Source organism: Scardinius erythrophthalmus, assembly GCF_964197995.2.
Source record: "Scardinius erythrophthalmus genome assembly, chromosome: 8".
In the NCBI taxonomy this organism is placed as follows: domain Eukaryota; kingdom Metazoa; phylum Chordata; class Actinopteri; order Cypriniformes; family Leuciscidae; genus Scardinius; species Scardinius erythrophthalmus.
Window position 1 is genome coordinate 14,926,080 of NC_138228.1, and position 23,631 is coordinate 14,949,710.

Genomic DNA, 23,631 nt, shown 5'->3' on the forward strand with positions numbered 1-23,631 from the left:
ATGCAAAGCATTTAACTTTAGTATATCAAGAGTGATGAATGAAATGGAAGTAATATCAACTGCAATTTTTTAAAGTTTCTTTTTATACTAATTATTTCCAAGAAGTTAAGCCAATTACCCACACGTTGGATTACAAATTCAGTATTGCTGTATTTATTTATTTTTGAAATACTTGAACTGGCCATACTAAAGGAAATATTGAATATTGAAGAATTCATGTGACCAATGGAGCCTACTGAAACATTTAGTGCTGCATATTGCATGTTTCCCATACTAAGTATATGTGACCCTGGACCACAAAACCAGTCATAAGGGTACATTTTTTTTAAATTAAGATTTATACATAATCTGAAACCTGAATAAATAAGCTTTTCATTGATGTATGGTTTGTTAGGATAGGACAATATTTGGCCGAGATACAACTATTTGAAAATCTGGAATCTGAGGGGGCAAAAAGTTTAACCTTTAAAGTTGTCCAAAATGAAGTCCTTAGCAACGCATATTACTAAAGAAGGGAAATAAATGAAATTTACACCATTGATTTAACACAACTAAATCTTTATACACACAAATTTTCATTAAAATATGTCACCAGGAACACATACAATTTTACACTTAACTCTTTCACATTTTTTTCATATGCTCTCTATCAGGGATGAGGTTACGGTCTAAATCTTAAGTCGCATCTGACCTTAAACGGTCCACAAAGTGTTCTTTTATTGTTTTGCCATTGTCCCAGTGGCCTAGTGAGGGCTTCGACTCCTGTATCTCGGTGGCTGACCACACTCACGGCCAAGGCCCCGGCCACACGCTCGCGGTTCAGCATCCTTAGTTTGCTCCAAGAACAAGTTCACCACAATGTCCATTTCTCCAGCACTTTTGTTTTCAGAACCATCAACTGGTTGGACCCTGGGCAAACAGTATCCTTGTAGGGATCATCAACGAAAGGGCGGATGTTCTAATACAGATGCTGTTGCCTCTGGAGTAATAATCCAGGAGGAGTCAGGATTACCGGTTCTCCATCTGGGAAATCCATGCCTTTCAGAAGGATCTGGAAATGCAATTTGTCACTAACTGCCTCTTTCTTGCCAAAAAACATTCCAGGATGCTCAGCATCAAACCTGAAAATTGAATGAGACAATGAGAATTTTAGTGCTTATAAGCAAGTGATGTGGCTGTTCTGAAGGTGTCTTGACATCAACACACACACAAAAAGTATTTTGATAGAGATAAATTAAAACATGTACCAAACAACCCATACTTCCTTGGAACTAGAAAATAAATTGGTCCTGGCTGCAAGGGGTTACTTGGCAGGTGGACTTGCTGGGCTTAGTCAAACGAGTAGTGCATAGTGATGTTGCGACTACATGGCCGATTGCTGCTTATGTCTTTGATGTCATTCTCAACACACACTTTCAAGAGTTCACACTTACATATTAGTGGTTAGTCCATCCTGCTGTGGAAGGAACAAGCCAAGAGTGAGGTGTCAGGGTGGTGGAGGGATGCTGAAAACTGTCAAGGTGAGTCGACTGACTGAATATATATATGCTTCCTCTTATGCTGATGGGATAGACATGATGATTGTTGATGACAAGTTAATTGGATTGATTATTTGAGCATGCTCCTCCCAAACTTTGTTTAATGAAACATCATTTATTGGCCTCTGTGACCATGTTATTGTACAGGGACATCTCAGTTTTAACAATCAATAGATGCTTCTAAAATACAACACTATCCTATTGCTTCAGTATCTTGAGCATTTGGTCCCCTAAAAATGAAACAGCAAACTAGCTTAAAACGGAATTTTATAGATCTGGATTTTGCCAGAGAAAGGCATAGATTATTGTATTTCATTGTTTTTCACTGGACAATGACAAATAACTTCTATTCTATTCGATATTCCTGACATCATGCTTGTTAATGAAGGAACAGTTAGAAAACCGATTAAACTGGTTGATATATTAGCAAGCAAGAGTTAACATGACGATTTATAAACTTGTCATGGTATTGACATGTCTGTACAATTTTCATGAATTATTTTTTTTTTACCCCGGCCTACTAACTGGATGTCAATTCTCTCATGGCTGCTCTCCTATGTTATCATTCCCTCTGGGGTGAAGAGGCGATAGCATGGCTGCCCATCATTGTACTGACAATTACAGCTGAAAACAAAACAATATCACTTTGTTAAATATAGGAGCTGGCTACGGCAAACAATCATCATACACACCTACAAGACATCATCAGCTAAGCTGATGTTTTGTAATTTTATAGTAAGCACTGTATACTGTGCAAAATGCCATAACCAGTGTGTCTGTTTTTCATAATCTTTTCACTCCCCCTTGTGGTCTACAAGTCGTACTACATTTAGAGCACGATCAAGTATTACACTGCACGTTAATGGACAAATGGCTTTTATTTTTTGCTTTACCATCCAACATCTTACATCAATAGATACATATTTATCTTTCATTACAGCATTATGTCAACCTTTACAAACAGTCAAGGACACTTTCAAATATGGCATGCTATTACACCTAAACATTTTACTTGGCTTTAATATTATTAGTTTTAAGCTATGTTATTTACTATTATCTTGCTGAAATCATGGCAGAATTATCATTTTAAAACATTTTTAACATGTAAACCTCAAATTTCAGTAACAAACACTCTATCAGACCTAATTATGAACAATAAATATTAATAAAGGACAATGTGCTTTGCTAGTGAACCGAATGTCTTTGGTGAGGACTTGAACAGTATAATCAGCTGTGACACGGGGGTCACAGATGTACCGGGACGGGACGGATCCCAGTCATCGCCTTGGCAAAGACTCTAATAAGAGCACAGGTGAAGAGCAGCATGCCATCTGAGTCCAGCTCATCAAGATCTCACCGCAGACAGAGCCAACATTCCACATGGCATATTGTTTGATATGTATAAATGATGTACTGTTTCTCTTTCTCTATTTTCAGCTCTGTGCTCTGTTAGCAGATGCAAGTGGAAATGTAATTATCACACACCTAGAATCATAATTAACACTAACATTACATATTGCAATCTCATAAAGCTACTAGAAAAACAAATTCACAAGTTCATCACATCACTGTATTGCAAACTCTCGTTCGGCTTGTAATTTCCATTATTAGCTTTTGATTGATTTTCCTCTGTTATTCTTATAGGCGAAAATATTGTAGGTTTAAAACTGTCATTGATGCCTCAAATCTTATTTTTTTATTATGGATGGGTTATTCTCAGGAAATGGTGTCCACATGATGCACTACATATAATTGTCAGGATACAGAACTTAATGATTTTATATTATAAAAAAAATACTTTGGTGTGTAATGCACAGAAATTTTAAAATAAAACATTCAGTATTAAATGTGTAATTTTCTTTGCAACATGCAAATTGCCATGCAGTTTTATTCCAATGTCCATGCATTATAATATAATATAATATAATATAATATAATATAATATAATATAATATAATATAATATAATATAATATAATATATATGAAAAATGTTCTAAGCAAAAAAAAAATTATAATGTGGTATTGGCCAATGACATTTAACCCTAACCCAAACACAAATGGCCTCGTTTCCTGAGAATGACCTGGATTTTGTCAAAACCTGATCCTAAATCTACAAAACGACTTATCCTACTGCAATAAAGTTGTTCAATTTAGTTCAAATGAATTATTACTACAGGTATGTAAGTGGAGTCATTCTCTTAATACAATATGTTAAACTTCGCAATGTCTGGGACTCAGACGCACACCTTAAAAATGAACTCACACTCCTAATATAAAAAGCAAAGTAACCATAAATTAACACTTAACATTCATAAGCCCATGACATTCTTTTGTTTGCAGTGGGGTGCAGTCATAGTTGGCCCCTGAACAGTCGGAGAGATGGCGTACTAGTGCAGGCTATAGTTGGCAAAGGCAAGGACGCTATTGCTAGAAGTGCCACCCCGCTCCAAAAAACATTGGCAAGACTCCCAGGAATAACTTCTGTCCTGGTCTTTCTCTCTGTGTCGCTGTAGCTATGATCTGGAGCGGCTCCTGCATCTGCTTCTCTGAATGCTGTCAAGAACTTAGCGCATCTTATAGTCGTGAGCGATGGCGGCCTCACATAGCTGACCTTTAAAATCCAGCTCAAAGGTAAAGTCCAGATCACGCTGGATAGAAAACAGGAAGAAGCAGAAACGTTAAATTGTAGAATCATTATAACAATTTGAGTAAATAAAGTTTAACTGAATAATACACTACCATTCAAAAGTTAGATTTATGTAAGGGTTAATGCCCGACGAGGTGTCCATTATCAGGTATTAATGGACGACGGCGAGGCGTGAACCGTCCGACGCGCAGCGAAGTCCATTAATACCTGACAATGGACACCTCGAAGGGCATTAACCCGCTTATACCATGGTCACTTACGAAAGAAAGAAATATTTAATCAATTAATAATACTTTAATATGTTTTAGAGTAAAAATCGTGAGGGTTTTTATTTATTAAGTCGAGCGCACTATTTAATATCTTCCGTATACAGGCGTTGCCAAGCAACGTGGCCACAGCGACCCGACCGCAGCAGTTGATCAGTGAGTTTGAGCCAGCGCAATCATTTAGAACTGTCATCAGGCAAATTGACGGGACGCCTTTCCTAGGTGTACATTATCACTTTTTAATGGACACCCTGCAGCCAATCAGAATCGAGTATTCACCCAGACCATGGTATAATGCATTATAACTGATTCATTTAATCAAAAGTGACAGTAATGACTTTAAGGGCCCTATTTTAATGATCAAAGTGCATGGTCTAAAGCGCAGGGCAGAAGTGCACTTAGGTCATGTCTGACTCCACTTTTGCTAGTTTAACGACGGGAAAAATGGTCGGTGCGCGCGGCGCGTGGTCTTAAAGGGTTGTCCCTATTCTCTTATTGAGTAATGGGTGTGTTTTGGGTGTAACGTGCCAAAAATTAATCAGAGTCTCATCTCCCATTCCCTGTAAAAGCTAGTTGCGCTCGTGCCGTGGTGGATTGCTATTTACATGACGGAATTTGCAAGTGTAAAGACTGAACGCGTCTCCAGAGAGCAAACGGATCTGCTCGCGAGCAGACCCTCTACGGGACAAGCCGGATTCCACCATATATTTTTGTACACTTTAATAATCTTTTACATTGTACTCCTTTTATTTTTAATATTTGGCTAGTTTGTGTGCTGCTGCGCGTCCCTGTGTGTGTGTGTTTAATAAGCAGAGTGGACGCACGTTGTGGACCCGCCTATAGGCGCATATTACTAATGCGCCCTTTAAGGCAAGACACGGCAGGTAAAAACATCGATTTTCATGGAGTGGTCAGTTTTGAGATTTTGGGCTAGTTTAGTCCTTCAATATGTGTTCTTTCAAGCTGCTATAAAGAAAACGTTGAAAATATGCATTAAGATGTTTATTTTATTACATTTTGTTTACTTGCGGCAGTAAGTTTCTCCCGAATTTACCAGGAAGTTTGCATTCCAACGCGACACGCAGAGCTCCGTCTGTTTACTGAAGTCTGTCATGACCGGTATCGTTGTAAAGCTCTGAGTCTCCTGCACAACGCTATGTAACCCAAATATGGGCATTTCCTTTCTATCAGTAACCAATCGTGAATGTCCAAAGGGGGATTTAAAGCTAATGACGGAATCTCATTTAGAGCTATTTAAATCTTTAACTACCGTTTTCTCAAAATGATTTTTTTGTCATTCTCCAGTACAAACATCTCAGCCTGTGTAGCACCTGTGTACACCAAACTTTCCAGTTATACAATTAGCAGTATTCTGAAGATATTTTCAGAGGGATTTGTTAATCAATCATTCCTGGTCTGATTTATGTGACATTTTTGGGGAAAAAAATATGGCGAAAATCGATTTTTTTATGGCTATGGACAGTATATTTTGATTTCCTAGGTAATGAAAGCATATATCCTGAAATTTTGTTTTCACCTTATGTGTAAATAAAATGAAAAAATTGTTTTGCACATGGCTTTAAAAACCTGGTCTAAAGTCAATGGCGCAGTCTATTTCTGTTGCCTCAAAATAGTAACGCGCCAACAATACACCTCGTTTTCAGACCAACACGCCAATGAATTGCAAAAGACAGTTATAATGTCAGAATTGTGAGATATAAACTCGCAATAGATAGTTATTAAGTCAGACTTTTCAGATTTTTTTTTTTCTCACAATTGCGAGTTTATATCCTATGGAAGCTTGTTTCTGCCACAGAAAAAAAAAAGGTAATTTCAACTTTTCATCTCACAATTCTGACTTTGTTTCTCGCAATTGCGAGTTTATATATCGCAATTCTAACATTATAACTTGCAATTCTGACTTTTGCAACATAATTGCGAGAAAAAAAGTCAGAAATGTGAGATAAAAAGTTGAAATTATCTTTTAAATAGTTTTTTTCCGTGGCGGAAAGAAGCTTATATAATATACCGCAATTCTGACTGACTGATTTTTTTCTTACAATTGCAATTACGAAATATGAGAATACAATATGAAAATACAATATGAGTTTATATCTCGTAATTCTGGCTTCGCAATTGCAAGTTTATATCATGCAATTGTGAGGGGAAAAAAGTACAAAAAAATTCAGTGGTGGAAACAAGCTTCCACGGAAAAGTTTTTTTAAATGATAATAATATTTCGCAGTATTCCTGTATTTTTAGATCAAATAAATGCAGCTTTAGTGAGAATAGAAGACGTATTTTCAAAGCATTAATCAAATCATACCGACCTCAAACTTTTGAACAGCGTATTTAAAGAGTCTGGAAAACATGTTTTGAACAGTAGGCTACTTATATTAATCAAAGAAAGAAAGAAAGCATATTAGTAATGAGGGCACATACCACGTTCTTCTCGTTTGGCTTCATGCTGACGGTGCCGACTATCTCCTCTCCTCTTTTCACAGTCAAATACTCCTCCAGATAAAACACTGTCTGCTTCCAGTGTGTGTACGGGGCATCTGGTGCTACAGTGGAGTAAACAGAAGAGAACATAAATAACATTAAATAAATAATAGGCTATATCACACATTGTTACAGCCTTACTGGACTCTCTGAAACACTTAATTCTGATTGGTTGCTGCATTTTGTAGGTCAACTATATAATGGCCCCTACTGACGATTTCGTGCTACCTTTTTATCATATATAATTCAAACTTCAATCAATAAATCTATATTTCATGTTAATATATTTATTTGCAAGGCAGCCATGCAATAGTTGATTAATATTTCAAAATATCAGGGTCCTGATCATCCTGTCTGTCTTTATTTTGCAATAGACGTGAAACTATAACAATACAAGTGAATCTTGTACTAACCCTGACAAATTCACTTCACATATTCAGATTATGCTTTCCCAGACATAAATCTGTGTAAGCCTGTACTTAGTTCAAGATTGCTGCCAAATAAGATGCAAATGTTTGTGTGTGTGCATTTGAGAGAGGAAGAAAGGACTCTAAAGGAGTCTATGTGTTAGTTTTCTTGCCAGCTGAAAGATCACTTGTGCTTCCGTTCCACCCAAGAGGAAACGTCTATAAGCTGACTGAGCAATACGCAAGGCCTGAAAGGTCAATAGAACTTAACAGAGCCCTCAGATAAAAGTCCCACAACACCTTACAACACTGCAACTCGATATCCAGGAGTCAGGTACTCTCTTGACTATACAATGCATCACACTGCTAAGGTACACAACAGGGGGAAAAAAAGAAATGCAACAACCAAACCCCCACACAAATCCTCACTGTAAACCAGGAGCACAAATCTAATTTGTGTCCAGGTGCTAAAAAAAGACTTTGGGGACAGAATTAATAACGCAGAGAACATTATATAGCATACACAAATATTTCACGTCATTGATTTACAGTATGATGAATTGTGGAAAGAAAGACAGCAGACCAACAGAGGGCGCTACTTGCCATTACATTCCAACTGGTGTAGGTTTGCTATTGTTGACTGTATTAAACCAAACGACAGCAAGAGCACCATCATCGTGTCTGACTTTGCTTCAAAGTAAGGTGCATAATAATACACATAAACTCCCTAATATAACCCTATACACAAATAGCGTAACACGCGTTTCATGAATAGCGCTAGATCGCGTTTGTTCTTTATGGGAGGCCAAAAGGGCCAAAACGTGTGAAACTGTCATGTAAACACGTAATTACGTCTTAACACGCAATTTACGCGTTAAACGTCATTTACGAGTTAATACGTAATTAACACGTTTTGGCCATTTTGGCCTTCCATAGTTCTTTAGCATCTTGCGTCATTATTATATAGTTTTTTCTTCAACACACAACGCATAGACTGTAAAAAATAGGCACTTGCATTTCTGCATTCCGTCAAGATGTAAAATTAGTAGCCTACCCTATCTATATGAATGAAATCAAGGTGCGTAATTATTAATTGAGTCATTAGGATATGGCTTAGTTAACGTATGTAAAGTCAAATAGCTTAAAATGTAGCCTATTCATTTGTTTAGCCTACTCAACCTTACCTACATTATACTATAATTAAATAATAAATACATAATTATTATAGTGGGATTTTGTTACTTACTAGCTGGTTACCAAAGTATTATTTTCAGCCCAAAAAGGTTGAGCCTACTCGGTGAATGTCAAGAAAATGAATATTAATGTGCAAACTCAGCAAAGGCTTCACCTCAAGTAGTAGGACTTACAGACTCTGGTTATAGCCTATATGAAATTGTCATAGAAATTGTACTGCTAAAAGTTTATAATAACTTTAATATCGTTAACAAACTTTATAATACTAAATTGTGATAATTAGCAATTATGAACAATATTTTTTACAATGACAAAATATAGGCTATTTTATTTATTATAGAGTGTAAATAGCCTATATGTGTGTATGGAACTATTTTTCAGGTTTACTTCATCCTTGGTGTCTGTTTTGGTTTAATGCAATGTCTTTGGCATTGCTGTTTCACAACTGAGCCACTAGAGTGCATACTTCGACCACAAACTCAAAGTACACATTCACATATGCCACTGTGGCCACAGGTGTATAACATAGAAGTTTTTAAACACGACACCTGTGGAGAAGCCAGTCTTTTTATGACACTTGGTGAATTCGATATTAAAGTAGGTGACCAAAGCATGGACGTAATCGTTCCTCTGGATCTGCAGACAGAAGGAGGAGGTGAAGGACAGTTCCTCTGGCTTCACCGTGTAGATGTCCACTTCCTGAGGAAAGACAAGCAAAGCCTAAGTTGCTATTTCATGGTCAAATGAAGGCTGGCCATGTGCCAGTGGCTAATAATGTTCTCAACTGTGTTTCTTTGAAGTATCAACTATGTATCAAGAAAATTGAAGCAAAAAATAAAATAAAAAATAAGACCTATAAGATTTATATGGATAGCATAACAGATTATTTGTTCTTGGTAGAATGATTATGATAATTTAAAAATCATAATTGTGAGATAATGATTATTTTAAATGTATTGTTTTATTCCATGGCAAAAACAAGCTTCCATTCATTTCTCTTTCCTGTGGGAGAGAAAAAAATCATCCAGCTTGATCTCTCTCTATCCATTTCTTCTATCTAATTCTTCTGAAATGTCATACTGTACTGGTAGCATTACAGTAATTATGTTAGGATGTTATTACTGCTCTTGGATCAGTACGTTCAAACCGCTATTTCAGACTCCATCATTTCCCGACAGTAAACTGAGCCCTGTCTCTCTGTCTCACCACTGATATATTTGCCTGAAAAACAATGGGAAACTGTTATTTTCTCTCTCTCTTTGTGTTTTCCTCTCACTCTCACCTCCATTAGACATCAGGCTTCCCATTTGTAAATGTGTCCGATCTACTTTAGATTCAGTTATGAAACACAAAGTTTGAAATGGAGCATTAATCACTGTATCAAACAAGGCGATAGAGGAGGTCTGTGTGAGTACGTGCTTCACACTTCCATTTAGCACTTCATTTAAGTGCCTTCATCCATTATCCCCCCGCTTTGCTTCATTGGACAGATCTGATCTTTAAAGTAAGTTACTTATCTAAACTTTAAAGAAAGATGGATGCGAGTAAAGGACAAAATGTGACCCTGGACCCCAAAACCAGTCACATGGGTAAATTTTTTTAAATTTGATCTGAAAGCGGAATAAATAAGCTTTCCATTGATGTATGGTTTGTTAGGATAGGACAATCTTTGGCCGAGATACAACTATTCGAAAATCTGGAATCTGAGGGTGCAAAAAAATCGAAACATTGAGAAAATCGCCTTTAAAGTTGTCCATTTATGTTTACGATTGTGCTGCATTCACTCACAAAAATGAGAAAAATTACGATAATTTTGACCCATACAATGCATTGTTGGCTATTGCCACAAATATACCCGTGCGACTGGTTTTGTGGTCCAGGGTAATTTAATTTCCTCATATCATAAGAGGAAAGGTCAGTTCAGGACATGCGTCAATCAGTAGAAAAAAAAGGGTCATACAATGGCTCCAAATGGTATTAGGACAATTAAGTGGCCCCTAAAAATGCATTATTTAAATTTAAAACATTTTTTCTTTTGGAAAGACACCAAAAGCACACTTCTCAGGCAACATATTTTCAGTCAGGATATAATAATATTAATAAATCAATATTTATAAAATATTATCAATTTGTTTTCATTCCATACATTGATTGATGTTTTATGTATATGTGCGTGTTATATATATATCAGTCCCTCCAGAAAACGCTGAGTTTTTTTGTGATTGTTGCGGGCAAAAATCCTTGATTATGCGGCACGTTTTCTTAAAAAATGCGATGGAATATGCAGGATATTTATGCAATTTTATGCGATGAAATTGCGGGAACTTGCAAAAACTGTGGTTTGATGAAAGAGAAAAAAAGTGATTCCCCCAACAAATATATAAAAAATACCTATATTTTTGTGAATTGGTGAATATTCAGGTGAATATTGTTTCGTGGCCACAAATTAATAATACCTCAGCAGGTTATACTAATTTGTTCCCTCGTTTTACTATATTGTGGCCATGTAATTCGTTAAATCAAAATGAGGGAGGGAATTGGTTCAACGTGTCCACGATTTATTAAAGGAGAACTTGGTAACTTTTTTAACTTAATAAAACTGTCTAGAAATCATTTGGATGGTTAAACAACCTGTTCTGGTGATTCTGGTGACTTTCCCCGCTCCCCCCAGCGTTCCCAGGCGGAAAACCAACCTTGCAACTTGGGGACTAGCGTCCCGGCAAAATAGAAATTGGAAGTCTCGTGAGAAGCGGGAACAAGAACGAGAACGAGCGCGAAACACGAATCGCTTTACGGCAATTCAACATAAACACACACGCATGTATGATGTATTACCAGATTACCCACCTCGGTAGACAAAGCTCCACACGAATCGCTTTACGGCAATTCAACATAAACACACACGCATGTATGATGTATTACCAGATTACCCACCTCGGTAGACAAAGCTCCACACGATTCAGTTGGCTTGCTCCGACCAAAACAAACACACATGAGCAGCGGTAGAGAGGGGGAGGAGGCCGCCGCAAGTGAGTTTTTTACGACCGTGTTGTGACATATACGCCCCCCCACAGCTGTAGGGGGAGCTTGTGGGGGAAACATGCGACAACAAAAGGGAAAATCAGCGAAGAAGTGACTAGAGTTCGCTAGAGTTGCCGAGTTCTCCTTTAAAACGAGGGAACAAATAAGTTGTCGTAACAACTAATTATTTAGATCAGTGGACACAGGGCGCATAAAAGAACAAGCAGAGAGAGAGAGAGCGCCCCAGCCGCGCGCGCGCACTCTCATCGCCTTCAAACAATATGCTGTATATAGCTGGTAAGTCCCGCCCCTTCCGCAAAACCCCGCTGGACCTCAAAGTTGAAAAACCGTCAATGCAAGTGAATGGGAGAAAATAATTATTTTCTGGTCCCGTTTGAATTGTGCCATGAATGTGAACATATGTTGTCTGTGAATTTTTTATATAACTTTTCGTGTAAAGAATGATACAATTTAGCGGGTAGAAGTTTGATACGGTTAGACTTTGTGTGAGAGCACTTTGTGGACTACAACTCTCGACGCGTTTGAAACGTCAACACCACTCGCACACGGACTAGCTCACGGATCCCGCTAAACATGGCTGTCTATGGTGCACTTCACAGCCTTCTTTCAGAGAGAGGACAAAATCGTTGAAGTTAATGAAAACAACGGGTAAGTCAACTTTATGGGGTGACGTCACATATGCGACATGTAGTCTTTCTCGTTATGTCTCTTCCACAACTGCTAGCCGAAGAATCATACCATATACTGTCAAGCTCATAACATGAAGAGTTATATAAAAAATTCACAGACAACATATGTTCACATTCATGGCACAATTCAAACGGGATCAGAAAATAATTATTTTCTCCCATTCACTTGCATTGACGGTTTTTCAACTTTGAGGTCCAGCGGGGTTTTACGGAAGGGGCGGGACTTACCAGCTCTATTGCTCTCTCTCCCTCGCGCATATCAACATCAATTGACACAATAGTAGGTCGAAAGACCGATTGTGTTTTATAGATTTAGTAGTTTGTTCATATAAAGTGTTTGATTAAAAAGTACATGTTCAGGAAATGCATAATACAAATTGTATGGGTTAATGTAACGGAAACGGACTGTTTTATCGTTGTTTTTTGAAGCAGCAGCATTAAGGTACGTTTACACTACACGCGCCCAAGCGACGCGATACCATTCATTTTCAATGGGGAGCGGGCGACTTCCGGCGACACGCGCCGTCGCGACCGTTGGCGACTGGATGGGGCGTGTCTGGCGACGCGACAAAGTTGAGAAATGTTTAACTTTATGCAAATGAAGAGCGACTTTCGCGAGCGACAACCAATAGGAGTGAAGTCAGTGGAGCAAATGTGATCCGTCACTCTTCAGTGCAGCGTCTGACCGAGGCAAGATGAATGAGAAGTTTATTTTAGCAGTCAGAAACTGTCCAATAGTTTATGATATGTGTCTGTGTACATACAGTGGTACTCGCCGTGCTGACTCCGAGCCCGAATGGTTTCGTGAACTCAGAAAGACCAGTATTTGCCCATTTTCTGCAGTTAAATAGCCGCGATAGCACAGGGCACTCGCTGTTTCTCATTCATCTTTAATATTATGCATTTTATGTACTGATTCCATTTATATTTAGACTTTTCCTTCCAAAATGTTAGCTTGTAGCGGCAAGAAAACAGATTTGTTGTCTACAACACGTAACATCCGTGAATGTCACTCACAAACATTACTAGGCAACCAGAAGTGAGAACGCCCACTAACGACCTCACCGCCAGTCACTGGCGACATGCAGCGATAAAGTCGCTTGTAGTGTGAACGGGGCTTTACTCTTGCCTCGGGATCAGGGGGTGGAGTTGGGTAGGTTTAGGTATGTAAGGTGGGAGGAGTTGGATCTGGATCCGACTCCTCCCCCCGGATCTTTTGTACTGCATTGAGGACCATCTCGATATTATTGGAGATATAGCCTGTCAGGGGTTGCAGCTTTTCAATGATGTCGCGTAATTTTGTCACTTCATAACGTTCCCATGGCAACAGGGGAAATGGCTGCGCTTGTGAGAAGTAAACGCAACATTTTTCAACTTTCTGCTGAGATATATGTGACTTTTTGCAACGAAAATGCGGGGATTATAAAATCATGCAAGCCCGCATATTTTTGCGCGCGGAAATCTGCAATTTATGCGACGAAAGTGCGGCGTATTTGAAAAAATGCGTCCCCCGCATAATATGCGAACTTTGGCTGATCATGCATTGAATCATGCGATCGCATAATCACGTTTTTCTGGAGGGACTGATATATATGATAACTTTTATCAAGCTTGTATGTTTATGTTCAGTTCAGTTATTTCACTTTAATTGTCATTAAAGTGAAATTACTGAACTTAAACATACGAGCTTGAAAAAAATGCTAATTTTAGAAGAAAATTTCAGATGGCACTTAGAGGCTTTTGCATCTGAAGTCTTCATACATACACATGTATATATATATATATATATATATATAACATGAAAATAATCAATCAGATTTTTTATATCAGTGTATCCTTAGCTAAAGGTGACTAGTTAGTTCAGAGAAAAATATAGCATTATTTGATTGTAGATATGGGTTTAATATTATCTTATATGAAGTGAAATTAATGTACAGACAATGATTGACAGTGGTAGCCTATATATAAAATTCTTAAATCCCTTTATTTAGTCCTTTACATATCAAATTGTTTTCCAGCTTTGATTTGCATCAAAGTTTTAAATTGAATTAGTTGTGACAGAACTGCTAAATTCATATCTGGGAAAAGCTGAAAAGCCTTTTGTTTCAAATATATTTATTCTATATTAGAGAGGTTTGCAGATGCATTTCACAGTCCATCTGTGGAGCCATAAACTTTCCAGGCTTGATGAATCCGATTCAACCAATAATCATCTCATCAGCACCTTCCAGTGGTTTATAATGAAATGAAATTGCATTTCAACGGATCATTATGTAACTGTCACACTGAGTGATGCAGCTAATGATCAGTTACACACTAATGCTGGTGTATTCTCTGTGGATCTTTATCTTCTCATCTACCACACACGCACATGTGAGAAACACGCACATACACATATAAGAAGTGTTTTAATGGCTGACCTTGATCAGGCAGGCGTTGGATACCATTTGCTTTGAGTCCACGATGTCCACCAGTGGTTCTTTCATTGCTACGTTCCTGATGCAGGTCATGTCAAAACCATAAACGTTCTCCCACCCTGCTCAAACATAGACACGTTTGATTTTTAATAAACAGAGCATGACTAAGGCCCAGAAAATACTCTACACAAATGTAAAGATTAGCACTCTATTTCATGTCTCAAAATGTATTTCCAATTTATAGTGCAAGAAATATGTACTGTAGAAGATATTAGCATAAACTATCCTATGGTTTTCTCTTGCTCACTTTAACAGTTTGAAGAAAATCTTCCTGAACAAGTCTGATCTTATGATTAAAGCTACGCTATGTAACTTTATATATATATATATATATATATATATATATATATATATATATATATATATATATATATATATATATATATAATTTCACAAAATTACTGGTTTCCCTACATTTTTTATCTAACAAGTGCTACCTAGACTTCTTTCAAAAACATTAAAAAAAATAAAAATAAATCGTACTAACCTCAAATGCCAGACCGGTAGTGTATAAATCAAACATTTAGTTTGTTATAGTAAATGTATTATAAGCTTTTTTTAATAAGTTTTTAATTGAGTCTTTTTTTTTTTTTTTTGGCAGGAATATCAAAATCAATATAACAAGAAGATAAATTAACTTGAGAAATAACACGGCATAAGATTGCTGCTTTCATAGATTGTAACTTTTATCTCGATTATATTTTGTCTTAATGTATTGGCAAATTTCCCCCCCATTTGCTTTTAACTTGTTTATGCTTAAAGAAGTAAAAAAAAATCTGCTGGTAAGATCTTTGTCAATGACACTCAGGATTCTGTTGCGCACCAAATCCTCCACCATCATCCTGTCAGTCATCTCAAGTGATAAGTGAGTACTGACTCCAGCTGAACTGAGCAAATGCTTTCAGTTTGTAATTGTAGCATATGCTGTCCCAACTGAAGAAAATGGTTTTTATTTCTATTTAAAAAAAGAAAAAACGACAATGGGGTGGTGCTGCGGCGGGCAAGTAATGTAATCGGTATACTGTCGAACACAGTGTAACACCAGTAACACAGACTACCACAGCAAGCCTAGTGTGTGTGTGTGTGTGTGTGTGTGTATTGGGACTCACAGTGAATCTTGAAATCCTTGTACTGCCTGTCTTCAATGGCCACCACATAAAGAGCAGCCCTGTCTGGGAACATCAGACCTCCAGGTTTCTAAAGATGAAGAACACAGAGTCTATGTTCACTCTCTAGAGACATTGGCTGTACCTATACTCTCACACAAAACCATGATTCCTGTATTACACACACACACAAACACTGACCAGCCACTTATCTCTGGCGTAGATGACCGTATTCAACATTGACTCATAAAAAAGGCAGTAGCCCATCCACTCTGAGATGATAATGTCCACCTGATCTACCGGCAGCTCCGTCTCTTCCACTTTCCCTTTAAAGATGGTTATAACTGGAACACACAGACAAATAAGGCCATGCTTGACAGATCCTTTCTACTCTTTGAATTTTTAAGGTCAGTTAAAAGATGTGGGTTAAAACGTGTGTGTGCGTGAGTGAGAGAGAGAGAGACTCCAGCTGAGAATGTAAAACATCAACTTTTATTGCACTTCCACGAAGAGATACTGCAGTGGTCTAATGCCTGAATGAAAACTGAGCATGTTATAGTGATATTATGTTCTAGCTAATTGAAAGAGCCATAACCTGTTAGCAATGTGCTGTTTGCTTGCTAACCGATGGCTAACTGAAAACAAAAAGAAAGGGAAATGTTTAATTGGACCATTTTTAGTTTGGTAATATGTGATGCATTTTAAAAGATCTTGACATGTTTCATGATAATACATGAGCATTACTAGCCTGGTAATGCCAAACTCTGCTACTTCGCTTTGCTTCGTAGACAGAGTCTGGCATGGCATAATTGAAAAGCGTTTTCTTTCTCGCAGGTAGGGGGCGCTTGTCTGAAGTTTAAAATAATTGGTTACCCGTAAGCCAATCACATAACGTTTGGTTATGGCGTGTGTTATGCGCATGCTCAGCCGCATCTAACTTCCACTGTAAACACATGTATGATGCGAAAACAAAACCATCGAGCGAAATACCAGAGTGAACATGGCTGTGAATGACTTTTGCAGATTATGTGAAGTAAATCTACGCATCCACGGTACAATCAGCGTCTACGTCAGCGTCTACGGCTCTCAGCCCGCCCTCTGTTCGTTGATTGGCCGGCTGTTTAGAGGCTGGAGGAAAACGGGGAAAACGGTCGCTATCTCAGACTGAGTACAGAAGCGAACTGAAATTGAGCGGAAGTACGAAGTCTGACGTAGTCAGGCTAGATCATTAAGGCACTGTGCAGCAATTCTTTTCCATCATTTCCAATCAGATACTGAACAGAATTAACCAGTTTTAGCCAATCGAATCGCTTTTTTAACACTGTCAAATCACTAGCCAATTTGGCGTGTTACTTATTATGTTTATTCACTTTGCTGGGGAAGTTTATGTCAACCAAATATGCGCAGATTTAGCGCAAATACTCAACTCGTGAGTCAAGCTATATATAAGCTATAAGCTGTGACTTAGTAAATTCATTTTATTTCTTTTTTTCCTTTCTCTTTTTCTTTTGGCTAGTAGAAGTTCTGAATGGCCAGTAACTTAAAAATTTTCTAGCCAAATTGGCTGGTGATTGAAAAAGTTCATTTCAAACCCTGAATGTAATATTCAATTTAAAAGTTTCATCATGCATACTACATTTCTATATTTTGTCTTGCTAGTAAACCAACACCTAAACTTTATCTTATTTGGATGTCAGATTCAAGTGACATTAAAGACATTACATCACAATATATTTAATATATTAAAAAAAAAATAATACTGATTAACAGTTGTTTTTGGAAAGACCGTGTCCTAGTCATTTTATCATTTATAAAGCAGAATATTTGAAATTTAAATCCTCTCTTAATATTCAGATTACTGCAGAGGTTTTAAATTAAGTATATTTAGTTGGCTGAATAGAAGAACGCTCGACGACCACTCTTTATCCTATCAGTGTCTCATCCTATTTGTCATCCTGCTTTTCTCACACACCCACACAAGCCAGCCAACTACACAGCAAACACACACTTCTACAACATCGACACACATCGAATCTGCTTACCACTGTCCAGATGATTGGCCTTGATGATTTTCTCAGAATATTCTGATATACTTGAGCATTCAATCTAAGAAACAAAAAACAAAAAACAGAACAATATAAAAATGTAACTTACAGTTGTTATTCCCCGCTGTCTTGTGCTTCAAGCACATAAATGAATGGTTGGTTATAGTTTAAGTGGTAGACAGTGTTTTACCTTCCATATCTATATATCGTCTTTCAGACAAGACATAGCTTATAGAAACACTGTGATTTGGTTAATGTTAAAATAATTGGTTCCTAGCAGTCACCATTTTGTTCAGTTTAGCTCATTTCATGGACTTTTAGTTTGTATTAAAAATGCGCATAAAAAATGTACGTGCTCAATGGAGCTCAATTGATATGAAGACATGCGCATATACTACGATGGAAACTATAAATCCTTCAATGCGAAACAAAAAAACTTAAAATAAACTTAACTAGAACTAGAACGCAACATCAGGAATCCAAATGCAAGATAACATGAAAGCGTTTTCTGCATTTCGTCATTTAATATGTACGATAAAAGAGCCACAGTGGCTTACCTGATTGCAGCAACTTCCATTTTTATTACAGAAACGTACAAAACTTCCCCGACACAGCAACACTGGCTCAACCAATGGCATGAGTTTGTGTTGGGACGTTCTGCTTTTCTGACCAACGTCTCTATTTTTGAAGTTCTGTTTGGTTAGTCTAGTGGTGCTAAAATAACACAGAGCTAAACAGATTTAGAAGTTTGCAAAAATGTGTGTTTGTCTGCGGACGATAGTTAATTGTTATATATTATGTTTTGTTACCCTACCATTCAAAAGTTTGTGGCTGGTGAGATTCTTTAATGTTTTTGAAAGAACCCTCTTATGCTCGCCAAGGCTAAAACATACAGTAACAACAGTAATATTGTGAAATATAATCACAATAAACTGTTTTCTATTTAAATATATTTTAAAATGTCACATGATCCTTCAGAAATCATTCTAATATGCTGGTGGTGTTAAGGAAACATTTCATACTAATACTAATGTTTGTTGAAACTGCAATATGAGTTTCTTTATAGGATTTTTTTAAATAGAAAGTAAAACAAACTGAATTTTTTGTTCTCAAGCACACAGTAACAGGGCTGTCAGTGGCCCGAGGCTTAAGGGAAGAGGAGGAGTGAGTAAGTAGGAAGCTGCCAGCAGTATAAGTGAGAGGTTGATTCCTGACAGCACAGATCCTTCTGCCTCATGACATCCCTTGGGTTTTCTCAGCGATTGTTTGTGTCCAAAGCCATCGCCGTCAACTCGAGTGTTCCACGAGGAGTCAGTCAGCATCGCATCAACTGACAAACTCTCAGAAGCCTCTCTTTCTCCTACATGGCAGCCCCATTGGTTTCTGTAAAAGTTTCACGTACTGCAGAGGGTCAGCATTGAGTTTAAAAGTAATCAGAGGAGCCCATTACACAGTCAGCACATTTCCACTTTCAAAAGAAAAGTTTTTGATGTGCATGATCAAGGTGAGAGGAAAGTGCCTAAGCCTGAGCTGCAGTAAACAGAGATGAAGGGCAAAACTTTGGCAAACATGACAAGTTCAAATATTATATATATATATATATATATATATATATATTATGAAGTATCTTGTTAAGCATTAATGGACTTCCTGGTTTAAAGCATGTTGTCAAAGAAAAAAAAAATTCACAGTAAAGCTCTTATAATGGAAGCATATAGGTTTTTCAATCAGGGTAAATGTTATACAGTTTCATTAGCTAATAAACCCATGGCATGACATGTGAGGACACAAGAAAAGGACTGTTTTGCAAACTGAGGGAAATCAAAATAATTTCAGTGAAAAGGCTTTTTAATCTTTCTTAAAGAGAGTGCCTTGGAGTTTCCTTTTGTTCTAATTTCAGTGATAAATGACACCAAGTTATAGGCGCATGTTACATAACATGTATGGTATAGGGCTGCATGCACGATATATAAAAATGATCGAAATAAAGCAAATGTGCATATCGCAATGGTTTGTGATTAATTAATGATTTAATACTGCAAAAAGTCATTTATAGTTAAAGTTTTGGGTCAATGCAGTTAGCATAGCTACTGGCACGCAGATATTAGATTTATTAACAAATTTGTGAGGAACACGTTCAAATTATATATATATATATATATATATACCGCACCGTCAGCTTTGCTCTCCACAATTTTTTGGGGGGTTGTCAGTATCGTTTCATTGCTGCTGTCCCACGTTGGTTTGCAACTTTTTTGGGGGAGTACTCTGGTTTCGGGCCAAAATACTGAACCCGGAGCCTTCTCCTTGGACAGCACGCCAAATACGCATACTCTTTTACTCTATCTGATTATTTGTAATTGTGAACTATGAACTATGAGAACCATGTGTGAACTATGTCTATGCTCTTTAGGTGTCTTGTAAGGGGATTATTTGTAAGTGTGAACTCGTGAATTGGGATATGTCTGCGTGTGTGTGCATGATAGCATGCGCGTGCTCTGACGCAAGACAATCAACAAGCCGCGATGCTCTCGTTGCAAACTAATCTGAGAAGATGAGTCAGCCCGAGGCACTCGCAGCTGCTGCTGCCGACGATTTAGTGACAAAATGAAAAGCACCTCAAAGATATGGCAGTATTTTGGTTTTAAAAGAGATGAACACATGCAGACTGAAGCTATTTGTAAAACATGCAAATCTCGAGTGGCAACGCGAAAGGGAAACTCTACAAATCTTTGCAGTCACCTCAAGACCAATTTGTATCAGCTATGCTTGGCAGAAAAATCTTCAAGCACAGGTGAATCAACCCTCGTTCCCAAACCTAACACTCCATCACATCAAACATTGAAAGATTAACACTGTATCCTGCAAGCTCCTGGCATCATAGAGAAATAACATGCTATCTGGCAAAGGATATGGTTCCAATCGCCATAGTCGGGAAACCAGGTTATGTGCACTTGATGAATACCCAAGACAAATGGTATAACATTCCCTCTCGCTCTTATTTTTCCATAACTGCTATCCCCCAAATGTACGAGCATACTCACGACCGTATCGAGTTGGAACTGAGAGATGTCGAACATTTTGCATGTACGACAGACCTCTGGTCCAGTAGGACAACAGAGCCGTATTAGTTTAACGGTTCATTTTATTGACCAAGACTTTAAAATGAGAAGTCTGTGCTTACACACAGAATATTTTCCCAGTGATCACAGCGGAGCAAAACAGCTCTGGGACTGCGAGAGGCTTTGTCTGATTGGAATTTGAGTGAGGCGTATCTAGTGAGTTTTATCATGGACAACGCAACCAATATCATGGAGCGAACTTAACCTGCCAGAATATAGTCTGATCACAGAGTGCCCAACATGATGTGGCATTTAGCAGCAAATGATGGAAAAGATACTGGAACAGCAGAGGGCATTGTCACAAATTCTCTCTGAAAATCTGAGCACACGACATCTGGTTGAGGCCCTTGAGGTCAGTAAACAAGGAATTGAAGCCACTTCAAGAGTTTACTGATGCTCTGTCTGCGGAGGACTACACGAACATTTCTTATCTACAGCCAGTTCTTCATTTACTGAAGACAAAAACAGAGAACACAGTGCTGACATTCTCAACTAAAACCCAAAGTGCTGGCCTACATGGAGGCAACATATGAGGATCACCAACCCGATCTCATGGCAATTCGTACGTATTTTACGAGGTGGCTAATTTGTACGAATTCATACGACCTCACTCATACGATTTTTGATAAATCGTACATATTTTACTAGTTGCCGAATACGTATAAATTTGTACGAATGACCTGACTCTGCCCCTAAACCTACCCATCACTGGGGTTTAGACAAATCATACGAATTCGTACAACCTCACTCATACTACCACCTCGACAATTAGCACCATACAATTAGCCACCTCGTAAGCACTCGTACGAATTGGTCGTGAGATAGCGTTGGGATCACACAACCCAAACTCTGCTGAACATACTGTAGCCCCTTTCCTAGACCCAAGGTTAAAAAAAAGACTACATTTGTGAGGAAAAACTGCCACAAATGAGTTCAAGGGTAATATCAGAAATGAAGGCAATTCAGAAGTTAAGAATATTTTAAATGGCAAGAATGATTTGAGTGCCTCCATGCTTTATTATTAATTATTGTACTTTCTTTTCTGGGAGGCACAGCCTGCTGTTGACGTCCCATCATCAGCAGGTGCTGAATCAGGGAATCAGCCAAGCCAAAGTGCCATAGCCACAAGTGCAAAGAGGATGAAGTCTTTAAAAAGCCTTTTACAGACCTCAGTCATATCTACATCTCCTTCTGAATCCTCTGACCAATCATTGAAGCAGAATTTGACAGCTACATTCTGATGCCCAAACTCCACACTGTGTCTTTGTGTGTCTGCCACCAGCACACCCTCTAAAAGACTTTTCAGCACATCAGACAATGTAGTTACATGTCAACACACATCTCTGAAATCAAGCAAAGTGGAAATGCTGGGCTTCTTGTCCAAAAAAATCTGTAACAATTTTAGCATGCTGAATGCTGAAACGTGACTAAGCAAGCAAGCCATGTGAGGAAGACAATAAGAGAGGAAGAGAAGTAACTCCACTCTGTTTCAAGTGAGATCGAAGAGTAGGGGTGTAACCAAATTTGCCCATCACGTCCATCATCATGGCCTCCTAATCATCCCCATATATTGGCTTCAACACTCTCTCCACCAATAAGCTGGTATTTGGTGGGCGTTCTGGTGCAATATGGCTGCCGTCGCATTATAATATAGTACTTGATGTTTTCATGTTGATATACAGGTAACCAAGTTGAGCAAAGTGTTGGTGGTATTTAAATAGTTTTTGTTTGTTTGTTTCAGATTTTTTTTTTATGCAACAGTAAAACGTGGCTGTTCACTTTCAGAAGTTGTAGTGATGTTTTCTTTTCCCTGAAATAATGTGAAACAGATACAGTATGCTGGTCATATATTTAATTTTTTTTATATATATATTTTAATTGATTTTAGAAACTTATAGCATTATTATATCGAATATTGCATTATTTATCAAGTTATCGCATATCGCATTTTTCTTCAATATCATGCAGCCCTACTATACACCATGTGAAAGCAAATAAACATCTAGTTTTAAACCTCATAAAAACATCATTACAAAGTGTAGTATTAGCATTTACATTTATGCATTTGGCAGACGCTTTTATCCAAAGCAGGTTATATTGTATTTCATGCTATGCAATTTATCAGTTCATGCATTCCTTGGGAATCGAAACACTGATTTTGGTGTTGCTATAGCGCCATGCACTATTAAAAAAAAACTATACTATATTTAATATTAGTCACATGATCAGCAGATGATAGGTGCAAAACAATAAACTACTCAACTTAAAATCTATATTGTTGTTGTTATGTCCCATCAGCTCAAATTTGAGTCTTGGTGACTTGATAGACTAAAGAATTGAAAAGGATTCGTTTTTGTACTACTCTGATGAGATCCTCCAACGTCCATCTTGTCGTTTTTTGTAATCATATCAATCCATATCATTGGCGGTCTTCCACCTTGCACCCTCAGATTGTGATATCCTTTTCCAGTGATCTTTCCCTTCGAACCATGTGGCCTAAGTATGACAAACACAGTTTCATAATTTGTGCTTCGAGTGGCATTTCCGGTTTGATTTCCTCTATGATTGACTTGTTAGTCCATTTCGCTGTCCATG

The 23,631-nt window shown here is 37.7% G+C and overlaps 1 protein-coding gene across 3 annotated transcripts in view; it reads right to left on the bottom strand.

Annotated features, from left to right (window-relative positions):
• Window positions 1-3,722: 3,722 nt before the first annotated feature.
• LOC308694499 (protein arginine N-methyltransferase 8-B) overlaps window positions 3,723-23,631 on the bottom strand; it is a gene marked incomplete at its 5' end in the record, with an annotated part of 36,947 nt that continues 17,038 nt past the window's right edge. For all 3 annotated transcript variants that reach the window (XM_081372057.1, XM_081372056.1, XM_081372055.1), the window contains 7 exons: window positions 3,723-4,187; window positions 6,895-7,016; window positions 9,104-9,254; window positions 14,707-14,822; window positions 15,873-15,960; window positions 16,071-16,213; window positions 17,912-17,975. In XM_081372057.1, coding sequence (XP_081228183.1) covers window positions 4,104-4,187; window positions 6,895-7,016; window positions 9,104-9,254; window positions 14,707-14,822; window positions 15,873-15,960; window positions 16,071-16,213; window positions 17,912-17,975 — 768 coding nt within the window. In that variant the 3' untranslated portion in view covers window positions 3,723-4,103. The remainder of the gene's footprint in view (window positions 4,188-6,894; window positions 7,017-9,103; window positions 9,255-14,706; window positions 14,823-15,872; window positions 15,961-16,070; window positions 16,214-17,911; window positions 17,976-23,631) is intronic.